The sequence below is a fragment of the Aspergillus candidus genome (assembly GCF_002847045.1).
Source record: "Aspergillus candidus strain CBS 102.13 unplaced genomic scaffold BDW47scaffold_9, whole genome shotgun sequence".
NCBI classification, from domain to species: Eukaryota; Fungi; Ascomycota; class Eurotiomycetes; order Eurotiales; family Aspergillaceae; genus Aspergillus; species Aspergillus candidus.
The window spans coordinates 189013-213677 of NW_020194014.1; the positions used below are offsets into that span (position 1 = coordinate 189013).

Here is a 24665-nt window from a genome sequence, read left to right on the forward strand (position 1 = left end):
AGCGGACAGGCTCACCCGCCCCGGGGAGCGCCAGGAGGACACTTGGTTGTTCTCGAGAGAGTGTTTGTTGATGATCTCAATGCTGGATTACTGAGTCCGCATCCCTCGCCTTGAAACCACTCTCCTCCACCCTCTCGGTCTACTCCATCGCAACGGGGGGTTTCTGTCTCTCTCGTGTTTCTCTCTTATCCCTTTGATTGTTGTGAATCCCTTCGAGGAGCTCTTATCTTCATCCTCCCCTGATCTATACCGACTCCGCCCCCCACCTCCTTCAGCATGGTGCGTCTGAGGGAGATCCCCCGGACGGCCACCTTTGCTTGGTCCCCCGGGGCTGCTGCTCCATTGGTGGCTACTGGTACCCGTGCTGGTGCGGTCGACGTCAACTTCTCCAATGAGACGTGTCTAGAGCTCTGGGACTTGGCTCTGGACCGCAGCGATGCCGGCGGGGAGCTGCAACCCGCGGCCAAGATTGATACCGACTCGGGGTAAGGATCCCATCCGCAATTCGGCGAATGAGGAAGCGTGCGGAGGACTAACAATCTCGCTCCTATAGTTTCAACGATTTGGCCTGGACGGAATCCGACGAGAACTCGCGCGGTGTGATTGCCGGCGCTTTGGAGAATGGATCGTTGGATCTGTGGGACGCGGACAAACTGCTTAACGGATCGAGGTTCGTGTTTGGATGATGTACGCCCTGCTGGAATGGGCGATTGACTGACTGCTCCGATAGTGACGCCGTCATTTCCCGAAACTCCAACCACTCCGGGGCCATCAAGGCCCTCCAATTCAACCCCAAACACTCGAATTTGCTGGCGACGGGTGGCGCACAGGGAGAGGTATTTCGCATACATCGTTGGATTTAGTCATGCTCGTGGTACTCACATCGGATTAGCTCTACATCTCCGACCTCAACAACATCGCAAACCCGTACCGACTTGGAGGCACCGCGGCCCGCGCAGATGATATCGAGTGTCTGGATTGGAACAAGAAGGTCGCGCATATTCTGGTGTCCGGTAGCAGTGCAGGCTTCGTGACGGTATGGGACGTCAAGACGCGGAAGGAGAGCCTGACGCTCAACAACATGGGCCGCAAAGCCGTCAGCTCTGTCGCTTGGGACCCGGAGAAGGTAGGATGGCAACTGTCTGAAATTTCTGGAGATCAAGGTCTAATGGAGTATAGCCCACGAAACTGGTCACCGCGACTCCTCTGGAGTCCGACCCTCTGATTTGCGTCTGGGATTTGCGCAATTCTCACGCTCCGGAACGGGTAAGTCTACACCTGCTGCATTGGAAAGAAAAGCAAATTCCAGCTCGGAGACTGATGAACTTCTGTTAGACCCTCCGTGGCCATGAGTCCGGTGTGCTGTCTCTCTCCTGGTGTCCCCAGGACCCCGATCTGCTGCTGTCGTGCGGCAAAGACAATCGCACCATGTGCTGGAACCCGCAAAATGGCCATCTCTATGGTGAATTCCCGGTCGTCACGAACTGGACCTTCCAGACCCGCTGGAATCCCCACAACCCCAACTTCTTCGCGACTGCTTCATTCGACGGCAAGATCTCGGTCCAGACGATTCAGAACACCTCCACGGAAACCGCCCAAGCCATCGCCGATCAGAACCAGTCTCTGGATGGAGAGGACTTTTTCGCCAAGGCGCAGACTCAGCCTCAGGTGTCGAGCTTCTCTCTGCCCAAGCCGCCTAAGTGGCTCGAGAGACCCTGCAGCGCGTCGTTCGGATTCGGGGGCCGCGTCGTGTCCGTTGGCTTGGCCGAGAAGGGCAAACGGGCCTCCAAGATCAAAATCTCCCCCTTCGAAGTCGACGAGGCGGTTGGCAAGTCGACGGAGACGTTTGAAAGCGCACTGAGGGAAGGTGACCTGCGCAGCATTTGCGAGACCAGAGCTGCCGATGCCAAGAGCGACGAAGAGAAGGCGGACTGGAAGGTCATCGAAGCCCTGATCTCTCAGAACCCTCGCAAGGGCATCGTGGAATATCTTGGATTCCAGGACCAGGCGGACGAAGCCGCCGACGGGCTGGCTAAGCTCGGCTTGGACAAGGAGAATGCTGGTGGCGATTCGCCCAAGGAGTCCCGCGGGCCGGGAGCCAAGAAGCACAAGCGTCTGCAATCCATGTTCGATGGCGGTCCGGAAGAAGACAGCTTCCTGACGGATCTGGCTGCGTCCAAGGGAGCCAAGACCAACAACCCGTTCCAGATCTTCAGCGGCTCCGAGTCCGAGGCTGAGAAGGGCATCACTAAGGCGCTGCTGCTCGGCGATTTTGAGAAGGCTCTGGATGTCGCCCTCAAGGAAGACCGCCTGTCGGACGCCTTCATGATCGCCATCTGCGGCGGCCAGAAGTGCGTCGAGAAGGCGCAAGAGCACTACTTCTCCAAGCAGACCAACAGCCCCAACTACGTGCGTCTGCTGGCGTCCATCGTTGGCAAGAACCTCTGGGACGTTGTGCACAATGCCGACCTGGACAACTGGAAGGAGGTCATGGCCGCGCTCTGCACCTTTGCCGACGAGAAGGAGTTTGCGGATCTCTGCGAGGCCCTGGGCGATCGTCTTGAGGAACAGCTCAAGAACGAGAGCGACAAGGGAGCCCGCAAGGATGCCTCGTTCTGTTTCCTGGCCGGCTCGAAGTTGGAGAAGGTGGTGTCTATTTGGATTGAGGAGCTGCGCGAGAGCGAGCAAAAGGCCATTGAAACGGCCACCGACGACTCCAGCTTCTCCATCCACGTCCGTGCCCTGCAAGGCCTGATTGAGAAGGTGACCATCTTCCGCCAAGTCACCAAGTTCCAGGACACGGAACGCGCCAAGGAGTCCGACTGGAAGCTCAGCAACCTGTACGACAAGTACATCGAGTACGCCGACGTCGTTGCTACGCACGGCCGCCTTCAAGTTGCCCAGAACTACCTCGACCTCGTTCCCGAGAAGCATCCCGAGGCCGAGATTGCCCGCAACCGCATCAAGCTGGCGATGAGGCAGGTCACCCCTCAGCGCACGCAGCAAGCAGCCCCCGCGGCCCGGACGATGACGCCGGCTCGGACGATGACGCCCATCAGCAGGCAGGCTGGTGCCTATCAACCCCAGGGTACTTTCGCCCCTGTCTCATCTGCTCCGAACCCTTACGCCCCGGCTGCTCCTGCTGTCGCGCCGGCTGCAAATCCGTATGCTCCGGCTGCTATGGGTGCTACTGCCCCCAGTCCCTACGCGCCCGCAGCGGCTGCCACTCCGGCGGCCAACCCCTATGCGCCGTCTGGTGCCGGGTATGCACCCGCGGGATACCAAGCTCCCCGGGCACCTGCCTACGGCGCTCAGCCCCTAGGCGGCGGGGTTCCTCCTCCTCCCCGCGCTTCCAACCAGTCCCCTGCGACGGTCAGCTCCTACACCAACGCCACGAACCTCCCTGCCTGGAACGACCTGCCTGACGACTTCGGCAAGAAGGCCCCCACGCCTCGCCGCGGAACCCCCGCCGGCGCCGCAGCACCGATCAGCTCGCCATTTCCCCACCAGCCTTCCCCCGTCGGTCAGGGGGTTCCTCCGCCACCTCCTGGTCCTGCTCAACGTGCTCCCTCGGTGCCCCCACCACCGAAAGCGGGCACTATGCCTCCGCCGCGGATGACCTCTCCGCCCGTGGCCCCGCCCCCGATGGCGTCCATGTCGCAGGTTCCCCCGCCGCCAGCGAACCCGTACGCTGCCCTGCCTCAGTCTCCTCCGATGGGCGCACCCACCAACATGACTGTCCCCACGGCATCGATCCCGCGCGGACCGTCTCCGTACAACGCGCCGCCTTCCATGCCGCCGCCAACGAACCGATACGCCCCGAGCCCAGCCGCACAAGCCACCCCCAGCCCACAGCTGCAGACGCGGGGCCCGGTACCTCCCCCACCCCAGGCCGCTGCTTCGCCGTACGCCCCGCTGCCCCCGCAGCCCGTTGCGGCGAACCCCTACGCGCCTAGCACGCCGCCCAACGTGCCGCCAATGCAGCACCCGCCGCCTCCCGCAGCCGCTTCGATCTCGCGCCCCGGCACAGCCAACTCCCATAAGCAAGCGGCCGCTCCCCCCAAATACCGTAAGTGTTTCCCCAAAACCCCCCTCCCCCCCATTCAAGAAATAACAACCCACTAACTCCTTCCTTAGCACCGGGTGACCGCTCCCACATCCCCTCCGACGCCATGCCCGTCTACGAAATCCTCACCGCAGACATGCAACGCGTCAAGTCCCGCGCTCCGTCCTCCTTCAAAGCGCAAGTCGACGACGCCGAACGCCGCCTGAACATCCTGTTCGACCACCTCAACAACGAGGACCTGCTCAAGCCTAACACCATCGCTGACATGACGCATCTGGCGCAGGCTATCCAGGCCCGTGACTATGAGACAGCCAAGACTATCCACGTCGATATCATGACGAACCGCACGGATGAGTGCGGTGCCTGGATGGTTGGTGTCAAGCGTTTGATCATGATGAGCAAGGCTACGCCTTGATTGGCTTCGTCAGGGCTGATAAGGTAGTGAGTGGGTAGATTTCATGGGTTGTATGTCGTCTTGTACAAGAAAGGATGATACAGGAAGAAAAAACGAGAAAAAACACAAGAAAAAGAAAGTTCATGATGAACATTTCTTTTACTGTAAGTACAAGAAAAGAAATGAAAGGAAACAGTGGGAGAGAAAAGGAAAAGCAGGGTTGACTGGCTGGCTATACTGTTATTGTCGTGGTGATAGTGTGGTGGTGTGATTGATTGGTTTTTTTTTTTAGAACCTGCCCTGTCTTCCTTTGTTCTGCCTGCTCTTGTTTCCATATCTTTTTTTTTACTTTATTTCATTTTTTATATGTCTATGCTAGCTATTATTAATGTTGATTTTGTTTGTGTTATTTTTTTTTTCCATATTAATCTATGATTGGGTCGTATACTATTTTGTTTATATTGTGGTGTGCTGAGGTATATGTAGTTGGTGTATACTTCTAGCTTGTGGTGCACATGGTCTACTTATGGTATATGGAGATGGTATTATGAGGGTGGGTACGGGTGATTGTAGTACTATTAACATCAGATAGACTCATCTGTCTATATGTCGATCATTTTTCTAGAAAAATGGGAGTTATGGAGATGTCTATGCCTACTATATATATGTCCGTGCAGGATATCGGGGCCATGCCTCAATCCCAGCCATGGATGCGGATAGTGTTACTACTAGTGTCAACAAATTCCATTCAATCTCGATCGTGGCACTATCTAGTATTTTCACAGGGCGTAATAACTAGTCAGCAACTACAAAACAGTGGCTAACCTGTTTCTACTGCCAGCTGCCGCCGTGCTGTATCCATGACTTGTAGTTTAACGAACTCCAACAAACCCACCACTCTTTTGGCCCTTCTTGAAGAGCTCCAGCTCAGCTAACAAAGCGCACATCGCCACGACCTTGAAGCTCTGGAGTTCCTTGCCAGTGCGCGACGTCGCGGGCTGGACCCGCTCGCAGCCGATGTGGACGCAGGCGAGGCACAGTTCCAGGGCGTCGAGCTCGGTTTCGTAGCCCGTGAGAGGAACGATGTTGTTGCCGTGGCGGCGCAGGAGGCCCATTATCCATGAGGCGATCCGTCCGAATTCGTCTTTCAGCTTGATGGAGCGCTCGCGCTGGCGGTGGGTCTGCACTCCTGTTTTGTTGAATATGTGGCCTGTGAAGACCTCGATTTCGCTGAGCGGGTGGATGGGATGCTCGGAGAAGTTGTTCATTGCGGAGAATAGTGCGTCTTCGTATCTGTTTCATTTCAAATTGTGGTGTCGGGTTAGCTGGGTTAGTTGGGAATGATTGGTTTCATGGGGGTCTGTCTGCTTACGCTGATCGAATGTGGCTTGCTTCATCGGAGCGTTGTATCCACTTGACCGGTCCAAAAGCGAGGCATTGCTCGTCTGAGAAACGGAGAAGCTGTTCCCAGAATGCTTCACTCTGCGGACTTCGTTTGACACGGACGTTGTCATTCCAGATCTTCTCTTCGTCGATGGCCCTATACAACTTCCCCAGAATTTTATGTGATTTGTAGTATTTGTATACCGGGACCGAATCTTCGTCTTCATCGTGATGTAATTGGGAGTTTGAAGACTCAAGCTCTATGATCGATTTATCTACGATGCATGCCATTGGGCCGGGTGCCATACTATCGACAGAAGCGTTAATATAGCCCTAGCCTATAAGGGTGATATAAGGTATGAACGAACTGAACTCACAAATCTGGTCTGTAGCGTACTGCCTTGGGTAGTTGATTCATTTCTACTGGGATCCCGGTTTTTGAGAAATCAACTGCAGTCGAGTGCAACTCCGCCAGTACTTTGCAGTCCGGATGGCGGGTTCCCTCGCTCATCTGGTCTGCCAAGATCATATGCCGTGTCGCTATGACGCCTAGGCGATCAGAATTCATGAAATCGACAAAGAAATTTGCCATATCTTTTCTTTCCACCTGGCGCCCGATGTCAAAAGGTCCTATCCGTGGATAATCAGCAGGCTTGAAGACACGCCGTGGGGTGGCCGCTTCGTCCCATATGACATGATAGAGGTCACCATCCAAATCTCCCCCACTAAGCTGACTGGGTAAGTCTCGCCTGCCCCGCTGACTGAAGACAATGCAGTTTGCGTGTTCTCTCAATGGGTGATCTTCGGGCGGGACAACATTGTCAACGAATTGTACGTCACCATCGAACAAAGCCGGACACCGAGTAACAAGGAGCCGGCATGGTCCCGGTGGTGCGGCATACCGATCCCTCAAGGATTCGTATGTAACAAAGACTTGGTTTTCTTGCAAGTAGCCTGTCTCATCCATAACACCAAATAGTGCCATACCCTTTTCCACCGGTATGCGAGCCTTGTGTTTCAGCAAGCGCAGCTCTCGAAGGACGACCGCCTCCACGACCGATCGGAGAAACACATCGTCCTTGTAGTCAAGTCCCAGGGAGCACAATCGGCGAAACAGTCTATTGAGTCGGATGGAATCGCCGACATTCTGCCTTTTGATGAAGCGAGCTGTTTTGAGAGGGGTGGAAGTGATGGTCCGCAGATAGTTGACTTGAACGTCCTGCAGCGCACTGAACCAGCTCTCTGGCACACCCATATCTTCCATTATTTTGATCACTTGCCGGTTCAAAACAAGTGGCATTGGCTTTGATGCCATGTTGCAGATCTCCAGGTTCTTCATATCGTCGGTGGGAAACTTTACCATCGACGGGCGAACTTGTATGACCGTGCCAGGCAGTCGACTGTCTAGGGCTAGCATTCCTTTGGCACCGCCGAGGCGAATCTGAAAACTAGTAGGGGATCCTTTCGAAGAGGAGATGTTAGACCAAATAGCTTCTACCGCATCCCACGAGATAGTTCCGACCCCATCACTAAATGTGCGTTTGCCATCAGACGACATCACGTCAGGTATTTCAGTAACACGAATTCTGTTTTGGCGGATATCGACCGCAAAAGGTGTATCAGAGAAGGCCTGTCCGATTCTGGCGGCACATCTCGCTGGTGAGGTGAAATTGGAGAACCGACCGACAGCCGTGATTATGGTGAAGTAAGTCTGCAGATGGCCATCGTCGTCGAAGAATGGAGCGGAGAACTAGCAGATGATTTGGTTTAATCAGTTCCTTTTTCTTGCAGGTGAAGTCTTCTATTCTAAAGCCAAGATTATAGGAACAAACGTACCCAAGCTGAATGAGACCTCAGTGAGGAGTGAGAGAAACCCAGAAACGTATAGGTACGCCCGGCAATCTCTATTCCATTGGCCAGGATATACTTGAACCTGGAAGATATGTAATCATTGTTCACACGGGGGTTGAAGTGCACATCTTGTCCATTCTCGTCACAAAATTGCACTCGAATGAAGTAGTCATGGTGGTTAGGGAACTTTCGCAGAATGCGATTATTGGGTTCCAACTCCGGCCCATGCAAAGTGATTCTCGAAGGCGTAACCATGACTCGGAAGATTCGCGCCATATTCCCGCTGGCATCGAAGAGACCACGCCTCAGGGAAAAGCCATCTTGGATTTCCTGTTCATTCTGCTTTAGCAGCTCGACAAGTCCTTTGACTTCAAACTCGGCTGGGTCTCCAAATGGACGTGGCCAGTCAATCATGTCGAACATCTTTTGGATGGAATGGGAAGACAAGGGCCTTTTACCAGCTTCCCTGCTTTTCTTGAACATGAGTTGTAGCTCTGCTGCAAGGCCAAGGACTGTGGCAGGATGAAGGTATGCATTATATGCAAGAGCCTGCAATTGGAACAAGATCTCGAAGGGTAGGGAACCTTCCCTGGTGAATTCCGCAAGCATTTTCTTGAGGCAGACGAGTTGCAAGTGAAATAACCCAGTCTTCACCGAGATTGCCTTGCTCATAGAGAGATCATACCTAACGACGGTTATTTCCAAGCTCTTGATCTCGGCGATCCACTTTGGGAGATCCATTAGAGGAACAATGAACTGGTAAACAAGACATTGTCCAACAACATCGGCATGCCTGTTTCCTAGCGAGCATAATCGGTTTCTGTCTGCTGGGGAAAAGCTACCTTTGGCACCGATGCTGAGGGCTCCCAAGATACTAGCGAGCGGGTCGTTCGTCGAGAAAAATTGCGGCACGGTCGACAGTGTGAAAGTTAAAGAACCGTTGCTAAACCAGACCAACTCAATGACCGTGCTGATGGGTATGCTGATGATGAATTCGCCATTAATTTTAGCGATAATGCTCCTCTTCGTGAACTTGAGAGTTCCTGCTCCGGGCCACCGGACCTCAGGAACATACACCAAGTGGTCATCAGCAAAGGTGCAGTATCCACAGCTAGAGTCCAGTAGGTACAGCAGAGTTACAGGGCCCTGATTATCAATGCTTGGCAATGAACGGTTCTCACGTTGCTCGGCCTCCAGGGCCAGAGACTTGAGGGCGAAGGGCTGTGGGTCGCGATTGCTGAGCTTGCAGAAGACACCTACTCCTATCAAATTCAGATTAGACATGAAGCAATGGCGTGTATGTTTATGTTGTCCCGTGCATATTTTTTCCTCCCCATAGGTCTTGAGGAAGTTCTCCCCGTCGATTCGATTCAAGAAAGTGACATTTCCAATCTGTTTCCTTTTCGGTTTCTCGCACAGGTAGTCTGCAACGTGAAGGCGCTTCAAGAACGGGTCCAATAGATCCTTGAGTTTATCCTCGCTGAGGTGAATCGGAAGATTGTGCAGAAAGACCTCCATGTTGGTAGGATCTATGCATTAGAGTTGAAATGTGAAGGGTAGAGCAAAGAAGTAACCTGGTAGATACTGATTGGTTTTGGGCTGATGGATATCAAGAAGAGAATCGATAGATTCCATGCAAAGATAGATCTTTGTCAATGCACATCTAGTGTGCCTTTATTTAAAAAGATAGAGAAACCACAACTTGGCTAGAAGGAACCAGCTGTCATGGGAGGAGAGAGAGGGGAAAAGAGAGTGAGGGACTTGCGGGGGTGAGAGATTCTACATAGGTACTATGAGTGAGTGACCCGTGACCCATGACTCTACTTCCCAGGCAAGCAAGCAGAGTGAATGGGCCTAATGTATACCATAGAGGTCTTAGGTACCCAGCCTGCAGTGGTAGCCTGCTGGTACCGTGGACATGTGCTGTGATAGATCAAGTCAGTGACTACTGTGCTCTTTATTTGTGAGTCAGTCTGTTTGTTCTTGCAGTAGGTACCATCTAGAAGAGGTAGCTAGTCTTCTTACTCAATATCTTCAGAAAATAATCTATAGATGGTGTCACTTCATAACTAGTGTTTTCTATCAAATAATCAAGGTAAAAGACGTGCTAACAATCAATTTATGAGCCTGGTTTAAGTCCTAAGAGCTTGTGAGTTTGATTCTTACCTAATTGTTTGCTATTTGATTTATGAAATATAACATTAGAAAAGCACCTAATCGAGCCATATGCAGCCAAGAGCCAGAGGCCTGAGCCAGAAGCAAGTATCAGGCTGTTGAGGGGGTGTGTTGGATATCAAGACCCTTTCACTCGTCAATTGGTATTTTTGGTGAAATGGTCGATATAGAAGGAATGCCAACAAGATATTCTTCTTGAAAATCTATTGGTTACTGCCAGATATATCACTAGTTATATGCTGTGTCTTACTGCATTAACTCATGGTAAATTTATATATTAGCACATATACATATACGCCACACGTGTATATAACTGAGGGAAGAGGACTAACCACTCCCCGACTTCCCATAAGGCCCCCAGACCATAATGGCCGGGACAGGACCCGCATCCACAGGCCGGTAAGCATCAGCGTAGATCTTGATCCCATCGCGGGTGGTTGATGATGGGTGGAAGCCTGGGTATGCGGTGGACTCCTCGGGCGGACAGAGGGGGAGCCAGCGAGTTGGGGTTGGAGAGATCATGTCGGTTGAGGTTACTCTACTATGGGAAGGAGAAAGACGGTGCGATTACGGAGGTCGCGTCTGTCTATATAAAGTACCTATCCACCGGAGATTCCGCTCGCTCGGGTGGGGTGTAGTCTGAGCTGCGGGGTGAGGGTCCACGGGGGCATCATGTATGCTATACAGTCACTCCACAGGTTGCCGGAATGTTCGTGGTGGGAAAGCTGCGAGGGGTGGATCGGCTGCAACAGAATCTGGTTCGACATTGCGGGGGCGCCTCGGAGGTGCGCATGCCGCATCCTCCCCCACAGGCTTCCACGGATCATCGTCCGCAGGATTCACTATGATCCATGGAGATGCGCGGCTGGCATTCCCATCCACGGGTTTCCACGAGCTGCACACTCTTCACATCCCGCTGCTAGGGTTTTCATGGATACAGAGTGGTACAGGGGGGATTTACAGCGACTGGGATCAGCACACATCGTCCAAGTCTATATATATTTCATCAACTGCGTCTTGATCCTTAATATCTGTATCGCGGGATCACTTCTTTACTATTTCAGTCTGTCCTATCCTTCTGCACCGTACATCCAACCCTCTGGTCATTTCGCACCCTGCACAAGGGCAACCCCAAATACGAAGCAGCGCGAACCAACTCCGTCTGGAACGGATGCGTGCCCAACCGCCACCCTTCTTTAATCGTGTATTCTAAGAACGACGCCGACGTGCAAAGCATAGTGCACTATGCGAGGGCCCACAAGCTCCGCATCGCCATCAAATCCAGCGGCCACTCACTGACAGCCAATTTCCTCCGCGACGGCGGCATCCTGGTAGACCTTGAGAAGATGAATTCGATGAGTTTCGACGCTCATACCTGAGATAGGTAAGTATGTCCTTCTCCCTGTCATGCGAATTGCAGTATTGAAGTTGACTCCCGTGCTAATGAACGCAATCCAGCATACTATGCGCACACCACCGTTTTCGGCTACCTGATCGGTGGAAGCACCGTGCTCTCCATCAAAGAAGCAGAGTTGATTGTGGCTTCATCCATAGTAGCACTCGGTGCTGTTCGCCAGACTCGCAGTCATTGCAAGGGCGCTATGCAACTCTGTGAAAGATGTGCCGGCTGAAAGTGCATAAACAACTGTGACCTTAGTGTTCGGTTGCTTGTGAGAATATATTTTTAGCAGACCTTGGATCAGCATCCTGCAACGGGCTGCGGGTATTCCTTTTTTAGGTATATATAGGTACCACCCGGTTGATACTAGATAACAGACGCTCCCTTCATCTCTCTCCATTCTACTAGCCCCCGAAGGGCATGCATAGCATTCGCCCCTACGTCCATGCAGCCAGCTATTACACCAGAGAGAGACGATTATTACTGTCCTCTAGTAGACCTACGTTTGCGCAGGTAACATTTCCTCCTCGAACAGCTGATCGCGATCCCAGCCTCCGAAGCCCCTGTGCTCAAGGACCTTCAGGGTTGACTGGGTCAGTTGACTACGTGAGTTGATTGGTGATCCCGACCTCAAGCTCACCATCGAAATCATCACCAAATGGCGTGTCAATGAAGGCGTGGCCGACTTTTTCTCCAAGGGCAATGTGTACGTGCAGCAAGCCTTCCCAGCATCATTTCCTCATATACTGTAATAATGAGCTAACTGTCTGGCCGTAGCTTCAATATCGGCGACGCCGTCCACCGCCTACCCCCCGCGAACGGCCTTTGCTCAAATACTTCAATCCATGACTCCTACAATCTTGCTTGGAAACTTGCTTACGTCCTCAAGGGTCTTGCTGATTCCAAAATCCTAGACACCTACACCATCGAGCGGCAGCCAGTCGGGCAACACATTGTGCGGCGTGCAAATGATTCCTGGCGCATCGACCTGAACCTCTTCGACGCGCTCGGGATGTTCGAGCCCGACCTCAAGAAAAGGGAGGAGAGGTTCAAGCTCATGGGCGAGGATAGCCCAAACGGAAAGGAATACCGCGCAAGGCTGAATAAAGCATTCCGACTCACACGGCTGCAGTTTTCCAGCCTAGGTAGCGAGATGAACCAGTTCTACCAGAGCAGCAGTGTCTACATCGAGGACGAGCCTCTGGAGGCCCAAACGCCCAAGTACACCCGCGACAAGGAGTCATACTACACTGCCGCACGACCTGGCTGGAAAGGGACGGTTCACCATCCTCACGGGGCTGGGCGGCAAGGATGTCTGGTCTCATGCGGCGTCCCAGGGCTCGAGACCGCCGTCTTCGGAATTGTCTGGGGCCAGGACTATCTGGACACGGGGAAAATATGGCACAATGTACGGGGCATGGAGTCAGACGGTGCGGTGCTCGTGCGACCTGATCGGATCGTTTGCTGGAGGAGTAAGACAAGGCTGGAACATGAACACGCCGCCATGAATCTAGAATGGGTGATTCAACACATTTTAAAATGGTAGGCGAATAGCTTCTTACAAGACCAAGTGGAATTGATTTGATCATTCATAAATTATGTCTCTCCCATGCATATTGGGTTATCACCCCGGGGGGGGGTTCTGAGAACCCTTTGGGCAAAGCCAAGACATGTTTACTTTGCGGTCGAGTGTACTGTAGGGTAGAAGCCATTCATCTCATATTGCACAGGTTTCAGCAAACAGAACATCTATCAAGAAGACCATATGAAACTCGAGCCGATGCAGTTCCATGTTATACTCCACTGTATAGATAGTATACCCCATCCGGTTAGTGCGTATGGGTCGTACCGTAAATTACCCCAGGATAGACCGCCCTGACCGCCCTGGGCAGAAACGGGGAAATGAACTCAATCAACGCTTCAACTCATCGGGATTCATCTTTCATCCGGATTTCACGATCCCTGAATTCATTCATTGTCTGGATAGTCCTTGATAGGTCTGATCGATTCCCTCCCCTTTATTCCGGACAGCAGTTTCAAAGGAAATTACCCCCGAGGTTGGTATCCATCGGTATCACTGCAGGTTGCCATTAGCCCATTTGCCAATCATACCTCAACCCTGGTAACATTGAACAGCCTCATATCCGACATCCCATCAGAGAGGCCGGTTGAGTGAGTTTCTCCCTGTTTGCTCTTTGTCCCCCTCCCTTGTTTTTCATCATGATACATGACATGACGGTGCAACTTCCCTTCCACTGGTTTCTTTCCATGGTTTTGTTCCATCTTCTTGGATTTATCAATCCATCCCCAACTAGATTGATCCCTGTTCATGCTAGTCACTCGGGGAGTCGCGGGGAAAAGAAAATGCCACCGACATCCAGAATGGAGCCTTCCTATCACTGGGGCCCATTTTAGTATCTGAGATCGGAAATTTCCCATTGGCTCTGTTCCCAACGTTGGCTGTGGAAGTCCCTAGTGGCGTCAGGACGATGTGATAGGGATGGTTGGCCTGCACCTGTGCTTGTGCCTTTCCGGTTCTGCATCCTCAGAACACACTGGCCCACGTAGTCCGTCGGTCATCATCACCGGTGGTCGGGGATTGTCTTCATAACCCCCTCCCTCCTACGTTTTCTCCCCCCCCATTCCCCTCCTTTTGCCTCCCTCTCCTCCCCTCTCACCAACCACTCTTCCCCCTAATCTCAGGGGCTCTCAGACCGTCGGACAGTCTTCGTGGGCTTTTCTGAATAACTTCCTTTCGCACACTCTCCCCTCATCACTTGCCCTCTGGACTGGGCGGATTGTCTTTGTTTGCTTTTTTCCCCACCGCAATCTTTTGGATTGTTTCGCTTCAGACTCGTTTATTAATTTCCTCTTACCCCCCCGTTGTTTAATGGTCTGCGGTATCTGTTGAGCGACCTGCACTGTCCCCTGTTGAAATCCCCGCCATGTCTTTACGTCGCTCGCTGCGTGCCCGCAATGGGCGAGATGATTTACTAGAACCGGATTCTAATGCACCTGTTAGGTCGACAAGACGGAGCCGCGCGGTTTCGTCTACGTCAGTAACTATTTCGCGGTCTTCTGCAGAACAAACGGGAGACTCGCCCAAGTCGATTCGCTTGACGGTGAAAATGCCTTCAAATAAGCTACGCGAGGCCACGGGTGGAAGCTCCCGAGGGGGTGCATCCACCAAGCGCTCCGTGAATGTCTTTACAGAGAATCCCATAGTCAGTGGGCCACGGACCAGTCGTCCCAACAAGAGACTCATTGAAGTCGATACAAGCGACGAAGAGGACCTGAGTGACCAGGAAGAAGATGAAATTGATGACGATGCCCCGGGCGACGAAGACGAAGACGCCGATGCCGATGGCGATCTCGATATGGACGATGCCCCGCCGCAGCCACCAGTATCAAAACGACACGCAAAGGCTTCGGCTCCGGCCGGAAAGTCGATCAAGGGCGTGGAAGCGAAAGAGATGGAGTTGAACGACGAAGAAGATGAAGATGACGACGAGGAGCTTTCCGAACCGGACTCGGACGCCGAGGGCGAAGCCGATGAGCAGGACGAGAGCGCGGTGAAAGCAGGGGACGAGGAGTTGGGCGATGAAGAAGACGAAGAGGATCTAGAGCTTGATAGCGACGACGCCGCCACCGGTGACCCGAACAAGATGACGAAACGCCAACGAGGCTCCTTGGGCAATGACTTCCTTCAACTTCCAATGGGTGAGCGCTGATGGCATCCCGCGTTTGTAATTGACCCTAACCGTGAACAGAACCACAGGTGAAGAAGCATCTGACCGCCGAAGAGCGTGCCATGCGTCGTACGGAAATGGCTCGCCGGAGGAAGAACCTGAGTGAAAAGCGTAACGAGGAAGAGAAGGTAGGACATGGCCTTCCATTTGACGTGACAGAGAGGACGCTGACACCCAAAAATAGATGGACACCATCAACCGGCTTCTCCGCAAACAGGCCCCGAAACGGCGAGGTCGAATTCCCGCCGCGGAGGCGGCAGAGGCGGCGTCGGGAGACCAGGAGACGCAAGAGGTCGAGAAAGTCGATCCTATCTTCGCCAGATGGGTCAGCGGCCGCGACGGCAGCAGACTCGGCGTGCCGAACGAATGGCTTGGGACACCGGCAGGTCGTCCTTTCGAAAACCATGGACCCCGAAAGTTAGTGGAAGAGGTGTAATTGCACAGACACTGATGGGCGTACCGGGCTAGGCGTGATTGCGGGTTTGAATTTGGAACGACAGTTCGGCGGTTTGTACTATATGCATTTGGTCGGGCTTATGCGACTTGTATTTTTGAAATTACCAGGGGTTATATGACTGGTTTATGGTAGAACAGGACTATCGACATGTTTTTTTCGTTTTTTTTTTTTTCTCTCTTTTCACTATTGTACATTGGAGTCTACATCTATATTATTCGCCTGTCTAAAGTTCTAGTAAATGTAGGCGCAACTAGCTATATACAACACCAGATCAACAATACATTTCCAGCGACTAGAAATTGCGAAAATGCACTAATTTATAGATCAGATGTAGACGCACGACCGCTGTAAAATTACTCAAATCAACCGACAGTCATTTCATAATTGATCAAACCATCGCAATCGATGAGCCCGGTTTGGATCACATTGAGCATCCCAGGAGCCCAAAGAATCGCACAATCTCCCTGTCGTCAGGCTCCCTCCCATTCATTCCATTTCATGCACAAGTATAAAAGGCCATGTCTCGCGTGGACGCGGGGAGGCCGAATCCGAATAATTCATTCGACTCGTCTGAAAGAGCGGGATGACACGGCGCAGCCCGTGATTCATTCATTCTCTGGGCTAGCCCATTTTCCCAACTCCCGTGCCCTGTTGTAGCCTTGCATTCAAACATTGGCCACTTCATTTGTTGGTTCCGGCATTTGTGTCTTCCTTGGTGGGAGCTGGGGAGGGAGCTGCGGCGGTCTTTTGGTCCAGCGATTGTCCTGTGGTTGTGTTGGGGCTTTCTCCGTGTTAGTATCCGAGGTCGGGACTGAGGAAGGAGCAGGTAAGAGTGTCAGGCGAAGCGACATACCGTTGGGTGTTTTCACGTTCACTCTGCAGCTCTTGGAACGAGGGCTGGAAGGTATAGTATCCTAGGATAATGATCCTGATTGTTAGCGGATGGCACGAGACCAGGACTTTTCGGGTTCTGGAGATAAGTACTAACCAGAGACTATACCCATGCCGATGGCAAAAACAGCAGGGAAAAGGTTGCGACCCATGGTGAGCGACAGAAATTACCGACAATGGTGTTGTTGTTGGAAGAAAGAAAGAAACCCGGCGTTGCGGAGGTACTAAGTCAGGTCCGGCCGACCCGCCCAATCTAATCGCCAAAGTTCCGCCCAGGCTTAAAGTGCTTCCCTTCCGTCGCGTTGCGTTGCTCCCCACATTTTCAACGCGTTTAGGTGCCTGCCCCCTCCCCGTTACAACGTTACTCAGCCTAAACTTCTCTCCCTGCGACGTCCACCCTTTTTTTAAATCAGGTTGCGCTGCCCTTCACGAATTGGACGACTAGCTGTCCCTTTCAATCAGTCCACCTCGAACGCTGGTTCTTATCTTTGCGACTTACGGCTTCGGCTTCGCTTTGAACGCGGTTATGCTTGGTTAGGGAAATGGGCCTTCAACGCCCAGTACACAAATGGAATCATGGCGGGAACGAGGATATGTACCGGACTCGGACTCGGAGGATGGGTTCGATAGTCAGGGTACGGAGAGGGTGAATCGGGATGTGGAGGGTGGAGGTGAATCTACTGGGCATGATATCGACTTGGATGTCGACCTTCGCGCTGCGACGGCTCCGGAACCCTCTCATAGTGATAAGGCGGAGCAAAACCCCAACACCTCGCATGATACCACCGGTTTTGGTTTCGAGATCGTCATACCCGGCAGAAACGCTGTTGGGAATACCACGCTCGACCAGACGGAAGATCCTGGAGACGACATGGCTCCCCCCGCTTCGGACCCGATGGAACTCGACGAGCCCGAAGACGAAGAGACTACTCCTAGGAGGCTGGGACCTGCCCAGCCGTCTCCTACGCTGTCGGCCGCTCCCGACTACGCTGAATCGCCATCGACCCCCAAGGCGCAACCGCAGAAGGATATATGGGATATCCCGAGCTCGTCTCCGGATGAACTGCAGCTTGTCGTCCAACCTCCGCCTAGGCAGACTACGCCCACTGCGCCTGCTCAAGAAGGGAGCCTATTGCACCAATTCGATGACAGTAATGATCTTTCGCCTCTTTCCTCTCCGCCGTCATCTCTTCATTCAATACGTTTCGATGAGGATGAGCAGAACGATCATGAACGACCAGATCAATTACCAAGAGGCATGTTAGAGGAGTTAGAAGAGTTGCTGCCACTGCCATCTGAAATCCCTGAAGATATTCTACAGGACCATTCACGGCCCGTGGGAAGAAGGTCCTTGCGCCAGCGGAATCCAATCCAGCTACACCCATATATGCTGGAAGACGCGAAATATCGGAATCTCATGATGCAACGGGGTGTCAAACCGGTACGCATCGCTCAATATCGAGAAGCATTGCGTGCCGCAGCGGCGGCTGGCGAAAGCCAAGTGCAAGACTTTGCCCCCAACGCCGAGTCTCCTTCGAGTAGCTCTGCGATGGAGCTTGGGGTCGCGCCCTCGTCTCCTTTAGAGCTTGACTATCATTCTGAGCAAATTGAACACAGACCTTCTACTCATGAAGGCATCAACCCTTCACACCCTGTGGATAGCTCTCCGATCCGCGATGCTCGGGCATCTAAGAGACGCAGGATATCAAAGCATTATGGAGGACACGGAGATCACTCACAAAGACCAGTAGTGGTGGTCGATAATTCTTCACCTGCTCGCCGGTTTGGTATTCCTCCCAGTCCGCCGCGATCGGGAAGCGCCTCGTCGCCTCACATTGCCCAACGACCCAATGAGTTCATTTGGCCCCGCGGGTTCAGTCCACCCCCGATCCACACCCCCGACGCAGAACCAAAGTCTAGGGACGGTTTTGCAAACGAGGACGCTATGGACGTATCCGAACCTGTCGATCACAACTCGAGTGATGACCGGTCGGTGGCATCCCATAGCCCTCCTGGCTCAGATGTGGAGCCGAACGGCCAGGATACGAACGCTGTCCGAAAGTTCCAGCGCAGAATCAAAGGTGTACTCCCCGCGTCATGGCTTCGACTCGACCAGCAGAAGCAGAAGGATGGGCTGCCAAGTTCCACGCAACGAAACCTGGAGAGAGCGGCTCGGCAGGAGAACTCCAAAGGTGTTGCTAAGAAAATAATGAAAAGAAATGATACCACGACACAACCAGGTTCAAGGGGCCAGTTGGACGCCTTGCGACAACTTGCAGATGATGAAAGTGATGAAGAACGAGACACCAATGCCGCCGACGTCGATGCACGCCAGATACTAGCCAAATTTGTTGGTTCGCAGGATCCTTTCTTCGAGCAAGATGGCGGGGGCGACATTCCCGAGGACAATCGGATAGATTACATGTTTGAGTCTTCCACTCGTTCTTCGGGTCCACGGAAGCAGAAGCTGAACAAATACCGACAAAACACGGGGGGGAGAGGGATTGACCCCAGTGATCATCTAAAGAGATCGCGTTTGAAAAGACAGTCAAGGCTCACTGACTCCGTCTACGGAGGACAAAGAACACACAAAGAGAAACGGCCATCCCGACGAAGTCCTCCAAGACTTGGTGTCTTGGACGCTCCGGACGTCGCTGCTCGATCTCGAACCGAGCAGCCGCAGTTCCTTCGAGTTGCTGCGCGCAACGCACGATTCCGTCAAGACAGGGGACGACAGAGTCCCACACGTAAAGTGTTCAAACTGAACTCGAGATCAGACAGCGAAGACGTCAATAGTGCCTTGCGCCAATGGCGTTCAGGCGGTCTGCGACAGACGAAGTTGCCTCAGCCTCGGACACGCCCTCAAAAAAGGCGACCTTTGGCGGACCTCTCCACTAATAAACAGGGTACACTGGGCAATCGTCACAACAGAAAAGCAAGAAGCTCTGCGATCGATGTGGATTCGATATCTGAAATCAGAAACGCCAGCGTCCTTCGTGAACAGACTCCCACCCCCGATGCTCCAGCCCCTGTTCAGGCGTCAAACGCTACACAGGATGTTACCGAGTCCGCACAGCCCCAAAACCAAGGCCCAAGGTGGTTCGTCCGTCGAAATATAGGGGTTTCTTCCTTGAGTCGAGATGCCCCAAGACCAGCGGGACTAGAGGCAGTAAGCTCTAAACAAGCTAGTATATCGGCCACAACCTTTCGGACATCCCTAGCGTCGCTCAACCGGAGCCGCCTTCAAAGACCGTTACCCAAGTCAAGACCACGGAATGAGATTATGGATCGATTCCTTTTAGATGGCCCTCTAACGCCGAGTACTCCTGGCACGAATCGGGCAGATGCACCTGAGAATGGGGCGTCATCCCATGACAAACATCCTACGGGCCACTTGTCTAATCGGCGCCGTCAGCTTAGAAAACGCACTCCGACGCGAAGAGAAATTGATGCATCAGACAGTCAAGAAGCACCTCCGCTACCATCACCAGAGCCAGAAATTACTGGGACGAATGGCTCTCTACAACAAGATTTCGAACTGTTGAAAGGCCTTCAGCGTTCATACAGTGTTGATTTCAACATAACTCCTTTGGCTACGGGGACCTTTTTCCATGAGTCCACGTTCATCGGGAGTGGTGAATTTTCTGCCTCTCTTGCGGCTGGCAAGCGTAACTTCGACGAGGCTGCCAGTTCCTTCCATATAAATTTGGGCGAAAAGAGCTGTCGCTGGGGACCGTGGAACGATACGGTTTCGTCTGAGATTGGGATCGCTTTTGACTGCATGCTCAACCACACCGAAAGCGAGGAACATGCAGACACAGTCGATGAAAGGGCAGCGAGCAATAGCCCCATTGTATATCGACAACTAATCAGATATGTTACAGAAAACCTGACATTCATCGATCCTATTGATCGCAAGGGTTTCGTGCAAAGGATGCATGGCTTGGTCTACAAGATCAATGATCATCTGATGACATTCATCCCAACGACTGCACAGGAGGCAGATCTTCTTGCAAAGCTGGCATCATATAACCTGGTGTTTGCAAACTTGACGAGCCAAACGGCTTGCCATGATCTTGTGGAGAATGCCATTGCTAATGAGACGTTTGAGCTAGTCAAGTCGTCCTCCAGACAGGCCATTGCACTCATCGTCTCAAACCCAGCAGGGCAGTCCAGTATCCTCAAGTTTCTCGAAAACAACAGGTCTCGCGCATGGCGTGAGGCAGGGATTCGGGACGATCAGCCATTTGTCGAAGCTTATGTCATTGTGAACCACGTATTGCATAGTAGAGACAATCTCAAATCCTGCTTTGAAGAGCTTGTCACCGATGCCCATTCCCTGGTCGAAGTTATGGATTTGGGTGGATTGAAGGATGTCGGCTGCTTAGAGAATGGGTGGCAGCGGGTATATGCAACTTTACCTCTGAACGAAATCGACCCATTGGGAATCACTCGAACCGGTTTGCGTTTCAAGCAGCCTCACGAAAATTGGACAGTCGTCAAGAAGCTCCTGGCTCCGGTTCTAGGCAGCTATGATGCGCACTCCGATACGCAACCGATATCCTATAATAGTTACTGCCGAGCCTTATTCCACCGATGCTTCCACCTGATAAATGGCTGGGGATGGCGCAATTGCAAGCCTATCCTCGACACTCTTTATGATTTCTTCGCCAAAAACACCCTGTACAACCTGAAACACGAGGAAAGCTACAGCTCTCCTGCTTTCTTGGATGAACTGGACCGCAACCCTTCGCTTGACGTCTTACCCGGTGACCCATGCTTCCATATCTTGCTGAAGATCGTCGCAAGTGGTTTGCGCTTTTTGTCTCAGTTCTACGATAAGAAGAAGGTCCGGAATTTCGCCTGGCGCCTGTTGCCGAATCACGGTCGAGTATATCCCAAAGAGAAGCCTATCCATCAGACCGACTTGGACGCTCTACGGAACCACCATGACCTTCTCTGCACCTTGTACTACGCGGTGCCTGATGGATGCCGTCCACGCATCGAGGCAATCAAGAACCTCGTGCACCCTGGCAGCTCGCATCGCGAAACCTGCATTATCAGCCTTCGGTCATGGACGAGGCTTGCGCGGTTCAAGATGTCGACGGAGGAGGATGCGTTGGGATTAGAGCCATTTGCCGATTGGCACTGTTATTTTGTCGCGGAGCTGTTGAAGCAGCACGGTCTTGCACGCAAGGAAGTCGAATCGCAGAGCACTGCGGATAACCAATTTTCGCACCAGCTGATTGAGCGAACGATAGCGCAGAATCAGCAACAGATCGAATCGTTGCTGAAGACCGCGTTGAACAGCTTACAAGATATCGTGCAATCGGCCTCTACATTGGATCGCGCCTATAAGATAGTCTCGAAGACGCCCATAAACTGGGTCCTAGGTCTTTTCAATTCGAAGGCTGCACGCCTTAACGCCACGGTGTCGGAGGCCCTCCAGGTGATCATGGCTTACATCGAAAAATGTCGTCCCGCCCCTGTAGATACCAGATCCGGGGTGGCAAACGGACCAGCCGCAACGGACGAAGACAGTCAAGAGTACGGGGATTGGAGGGATCTAGACTTTGATGCGATCTGTGGAGACGAGGTTTCTGAGGCGCGCCCTGAGGGGATAGTGCACGTGGAACAGTTTTTCCATCCTGCTGTGTCGCGTCTTGTATCCAACTGCTTTGGCGAAGACCACAGCCCCGAAGATGCCATATTGTTGGCTGTTGTGGACTGCTGGACTTCGATAGCGCAGATCCTGGTCCAGTATCGGATACGGCATTGGGATAGTTACATGAGCCCGTATGATGGCGATTCTTGGGCAACGCTTCGAGGCACTATTCAGACGAGAAAATTCACGCCCAGATTTCTTGCAAGTTGCATTGAGAAGGACGCCCAATTTGTGTCTGACTGTCGGACCCAGATCTTTGGGATGTGGATGACGAGCCTGGTGGAACGGGTGTCGATGCTCAAGTTCCAGCACAGTCTCACCGAGGCATTGCTGAATCGAGATGCGCAGAATCCCATCCTGCACAATCTGCCATTTTCCAAGGACGTCAGAGATAATAAATTCTCGATTACACTAGAAGACCTTAGCCAACGGCGTTTGTCCCTACTGTCGAGTCTTTTGTCTAACATGCGCGCCCACATCCAGAACCTGGAGGATACAGAAAGCATGGAGCTCTCGAGCACGAAGCACGAGTACCGCGAGCTCATCCAGACGATGATGTCGTCCATGAAAGAGAACTACAAGGAGCTCGGCAATGGGGGAACAAGCGCACGAGGGGCATACGTCGATTTCGTCCACCGTGTCGTTGGGTTCCTGCAGCAGCACACCAGAGACATCTGCCCTATTGATCCGTTCTTCACCGATCCTGCGACTTTCCCGCTCCCTTCAACAGACCCCACGTATATCGTCGCCAGGCTGAAGAGCTACGAACCGAAGCTCGCATCGGAGAAAGTCGCAAAGACGCTGATCATATTCGTCCAAGGGGTCTCAGAGCGAGCAGCCATCGACGGGCAACAGATGTACCTTGTCCAGCAGCTGCATGCCTCCATGACAGACACGTACGAAGCCGGAGACCCGAGCAAGCCGACCCTGCGCGCAATCCTCCTGCAGTCTGTCTTCCCAGCCTACCTCGAGACAACGTTCACCAACCCCGCCGCATGGATGCTCAGCCGTCCCGTCACGCAAAGCATCACCCAGACTTTCCAGGAACTGCTCTTCCACATGGACACCACAGACCCTCACTGCGTCGCATCCGTCGTCAATCTCATCACCGCAGTCTTCCGCTCATCCTACACCGCCCTCTACTCTCTCATCGAGAAACCCAACAAGACACTCCAGGACCCGCCCTCAATAATTACAGCCGCCTCCTTCATCGACATGCTCACCTCCTCCCTCAAAGTAACAGACTACATACACCGCGCCACAAACACAGCCACGCACCTCATCTCCCAAATCCACGCATTCGAAACCCTCGTCCTATCCATCGCATGCACCCTCCACAACAGCAACCCCGCAACAGAAGACCTCCCTCCTTCGCCCTCCTGCTCCCCCATCTTCACACCACCCTCTCCTATTACCACCCCCACCACTATTACCAACCCACCCTTCTTCCACGAAATCTACCACTCCGCCACCCGCGAACTCCAATCCTACCTCAACGAGAGCTGGTCCCGCCACAACGCGAAATACTACTTCACGCGCCGCGGCGGCCACCACCCGCAGGAGGTAGCGCTGGAGCCGGCTGTCGCTGCGCAGCTGGAGTATTCAAGTGAGGTGTTTGATGGTGCTTGTATGCGGTTTTTGGAGGTGGTGGGGGGGTTGGGCTTGGTTGAGTCTGACTAGTCGGCAGATGCTGGTCAGACTTGAATGCTGGAGTGCTTTCAGTTCTCTACTATAGGCTTGAAGTAACCTGAACCGTCCTGTATGTGCATATATGCATGTCATATATCATATAATATTATATCATACCTGTCATATCATGTACCTTGTCTAATGAAATTCAAAAGCGAAGCTAGAGATGGGCTGGAAGAGAAAGAGATAACCATGGGCGTGGATCACAACAGATAGATTATCAGATAGTACCAAGTAATGTAAACTACGATCATAATAAATAGCATGTCTTGCGAGAATAAATCATCCAATACCAAGTCAAAACCCCTAGATCTAGAAGGGAGCGGAGAAGAGGGCTAGAATTTATATATATCCACATCTATAACCACGATGTAAACCATGAACAGAAAACGAACCACTAATATAGAGCACACATTTGTTTCTACTATTAACTCGAAAATATAGTGATATAATAATAACTTAGTTGATGCACCTAGAGATAGACCATAAAACACAACTTAGGAAAGAATCGATCCTAGAGAAGGGAAAAGGAGAAGGAAACAAGATATTGTCATGAATAGTGAAGTCAAGTCATGCTTTCCAGGCTGCTTCTTCGAGAGCGTACCAGATAGCTAGATAGCTAGATACCTACGTGGTAGGTGGTAGGTGGAATGAATGTCATGATAGGCACATAGATCCACCCATGACAACATCAAATAAAACAGACCAAATCAAACCGAGCAAAACATGCCAGCCTAGCTAATCCTAGCCCATAGGTCAGTACACAGGTAGGTAAGTAGTAGTCATAATAGATAAATAGACATAATGAGACCAGAGACGCGCAAAAGGATACATAGACATGAGATGAATGATATGATATGATACCCCGTACACATGCAATGATAGCACAACGCGTAAATAGAATGGGATAGAATAGAGTAGAAAGAACAGGATGGAATAGAGTGAA

The 24665-nt window shown here is 52.4% G+C and overlaps 6 protein-coding genes across 6 annotated transcripts; 4 read left to right on the top strand and 2 right to left on the bottom strand.

Annotated features, from left to right (window-relative positions):
* The first annotated feature begins 75 nt into the window (after positions 1–75).
* On the top strand, positions 76–4502 carry sec31 (putative protein transport protein (SEC31)). The gene is made up of 7 exons (XM_024820247.1): positions 76–485; positions 554–670; positions 731–836; positions 893–1126; positions 1180–1266; positions 1336–4069; positions 4138–4502. The coding sequence occupies exons 1-7, from the start codon at positions 277–279 to the stop codon at positions 4479–4481; spliced, it is 3831 nt and encodes a 1276-aa protein (XP_024674218.1). The 5' UTR covers positions 76–276; the 3' UTR covers positions 4482–4502.
* Positions 4503–5311: 809 nt separating this feature from the next.
* On the bottom strand, positions 5312–9212 carry BDW47DRAFT_135067 (RNA dependent RNA polymerase; the record flags this gene model as incomplete). Its single annotated transcript, XM_024818237.1, has 4 exons — positions 5312–5753; positions 5833–6150; positions 6221–7593; positions 7680–9212. The coding sequence occupies 4 exons, from the start codon at positions 9210–9212 to the stop codon at positions 5333–5335; spliced, it is 3645 nt and encodes a 1214-aa protein (XP_024674219.1). The 3' UTR covers positions 5312–5332.
* A 1364-nt stretch (positions 9213–10576) lies between these two features.
* Positions 10577–12814, top strand: BDW47DRAFT_123718 (FAD binding domain-containing protein; the record flags this gene model as incomplete). The annotated part of the gene is made up of 5 exons (XM_024816109.1): positions 10577–10654; positions 10934–11228; positions 11328–11407; positions 11880–11974; positions 12046–12814. The coding sequence occupies 5 exons, from the start codon at positions 10577–10579 to the stop codon at positions 12812–12814; spliced, it is 1317 nt and encodes a 438-aa protein (XP_024674220.1).
* A 687-nt stretch (positions 12815–13501) lies between these two features.
* Positions 13502–15621, top strand: BDW47DRAFT_101585 (PAPA-1-like domain-containing protein). The gene is made up of 3 exons (XM_024811682.1): positions 13502–14988; positions 15039–15145; positions 15202–15621. The coding sequence occupies exons 1-3, from the start codon at positions 14214–14216 to the stop codon at positions 15451–15453; spliced, it is 1134 nt and encodes a 377-aa protein (XP_024674221.1). The 5' UTR covers positions 13502–14213; the 3' UTR covers positions 15454–15621.
* Positions 15622–16155: 534 nt separating this feature from the next.
* On the bottom strand, positions 16156–16517 carry BDW47DRAFT_123720 (uncharacterized protein; the record flags this gene model as incomplete). The annotated part of the gene is made up of 3 exons (XM_024816110.1): positions 16156–16255; positions 16328–16388; positions 16463–16517. The coding sequence occupies 3 exons, from the start codon at positions 16515–16517 to the stop codon at positions 16156–16158; spliced, it is 216 nt and encodes a 71-aa protein (XP_024674222.1).
* A 416-nt stretch (positions 16518–16933) lies between these two features.
* On the top strand, positions 16934–23710 carry BDW47DRAFT_123721 (uncharacterized protein; the record flags this gene model as incomplete). The annotated part of the gene is made up of 4 exons (XM_024816111.1): positions 16934–18557; positions 18645–18878; positions 18949–19112; positions 19781–23710. 4 exons carry the CDS (start codon positions 16934–16936, stop codon positions 23708–23710), a joined length of 5952 nt encoding a protein of 1983 aa, XP_024674223.1.
* Positions 23711–24665: the final 955 nt, after the last annotated feature.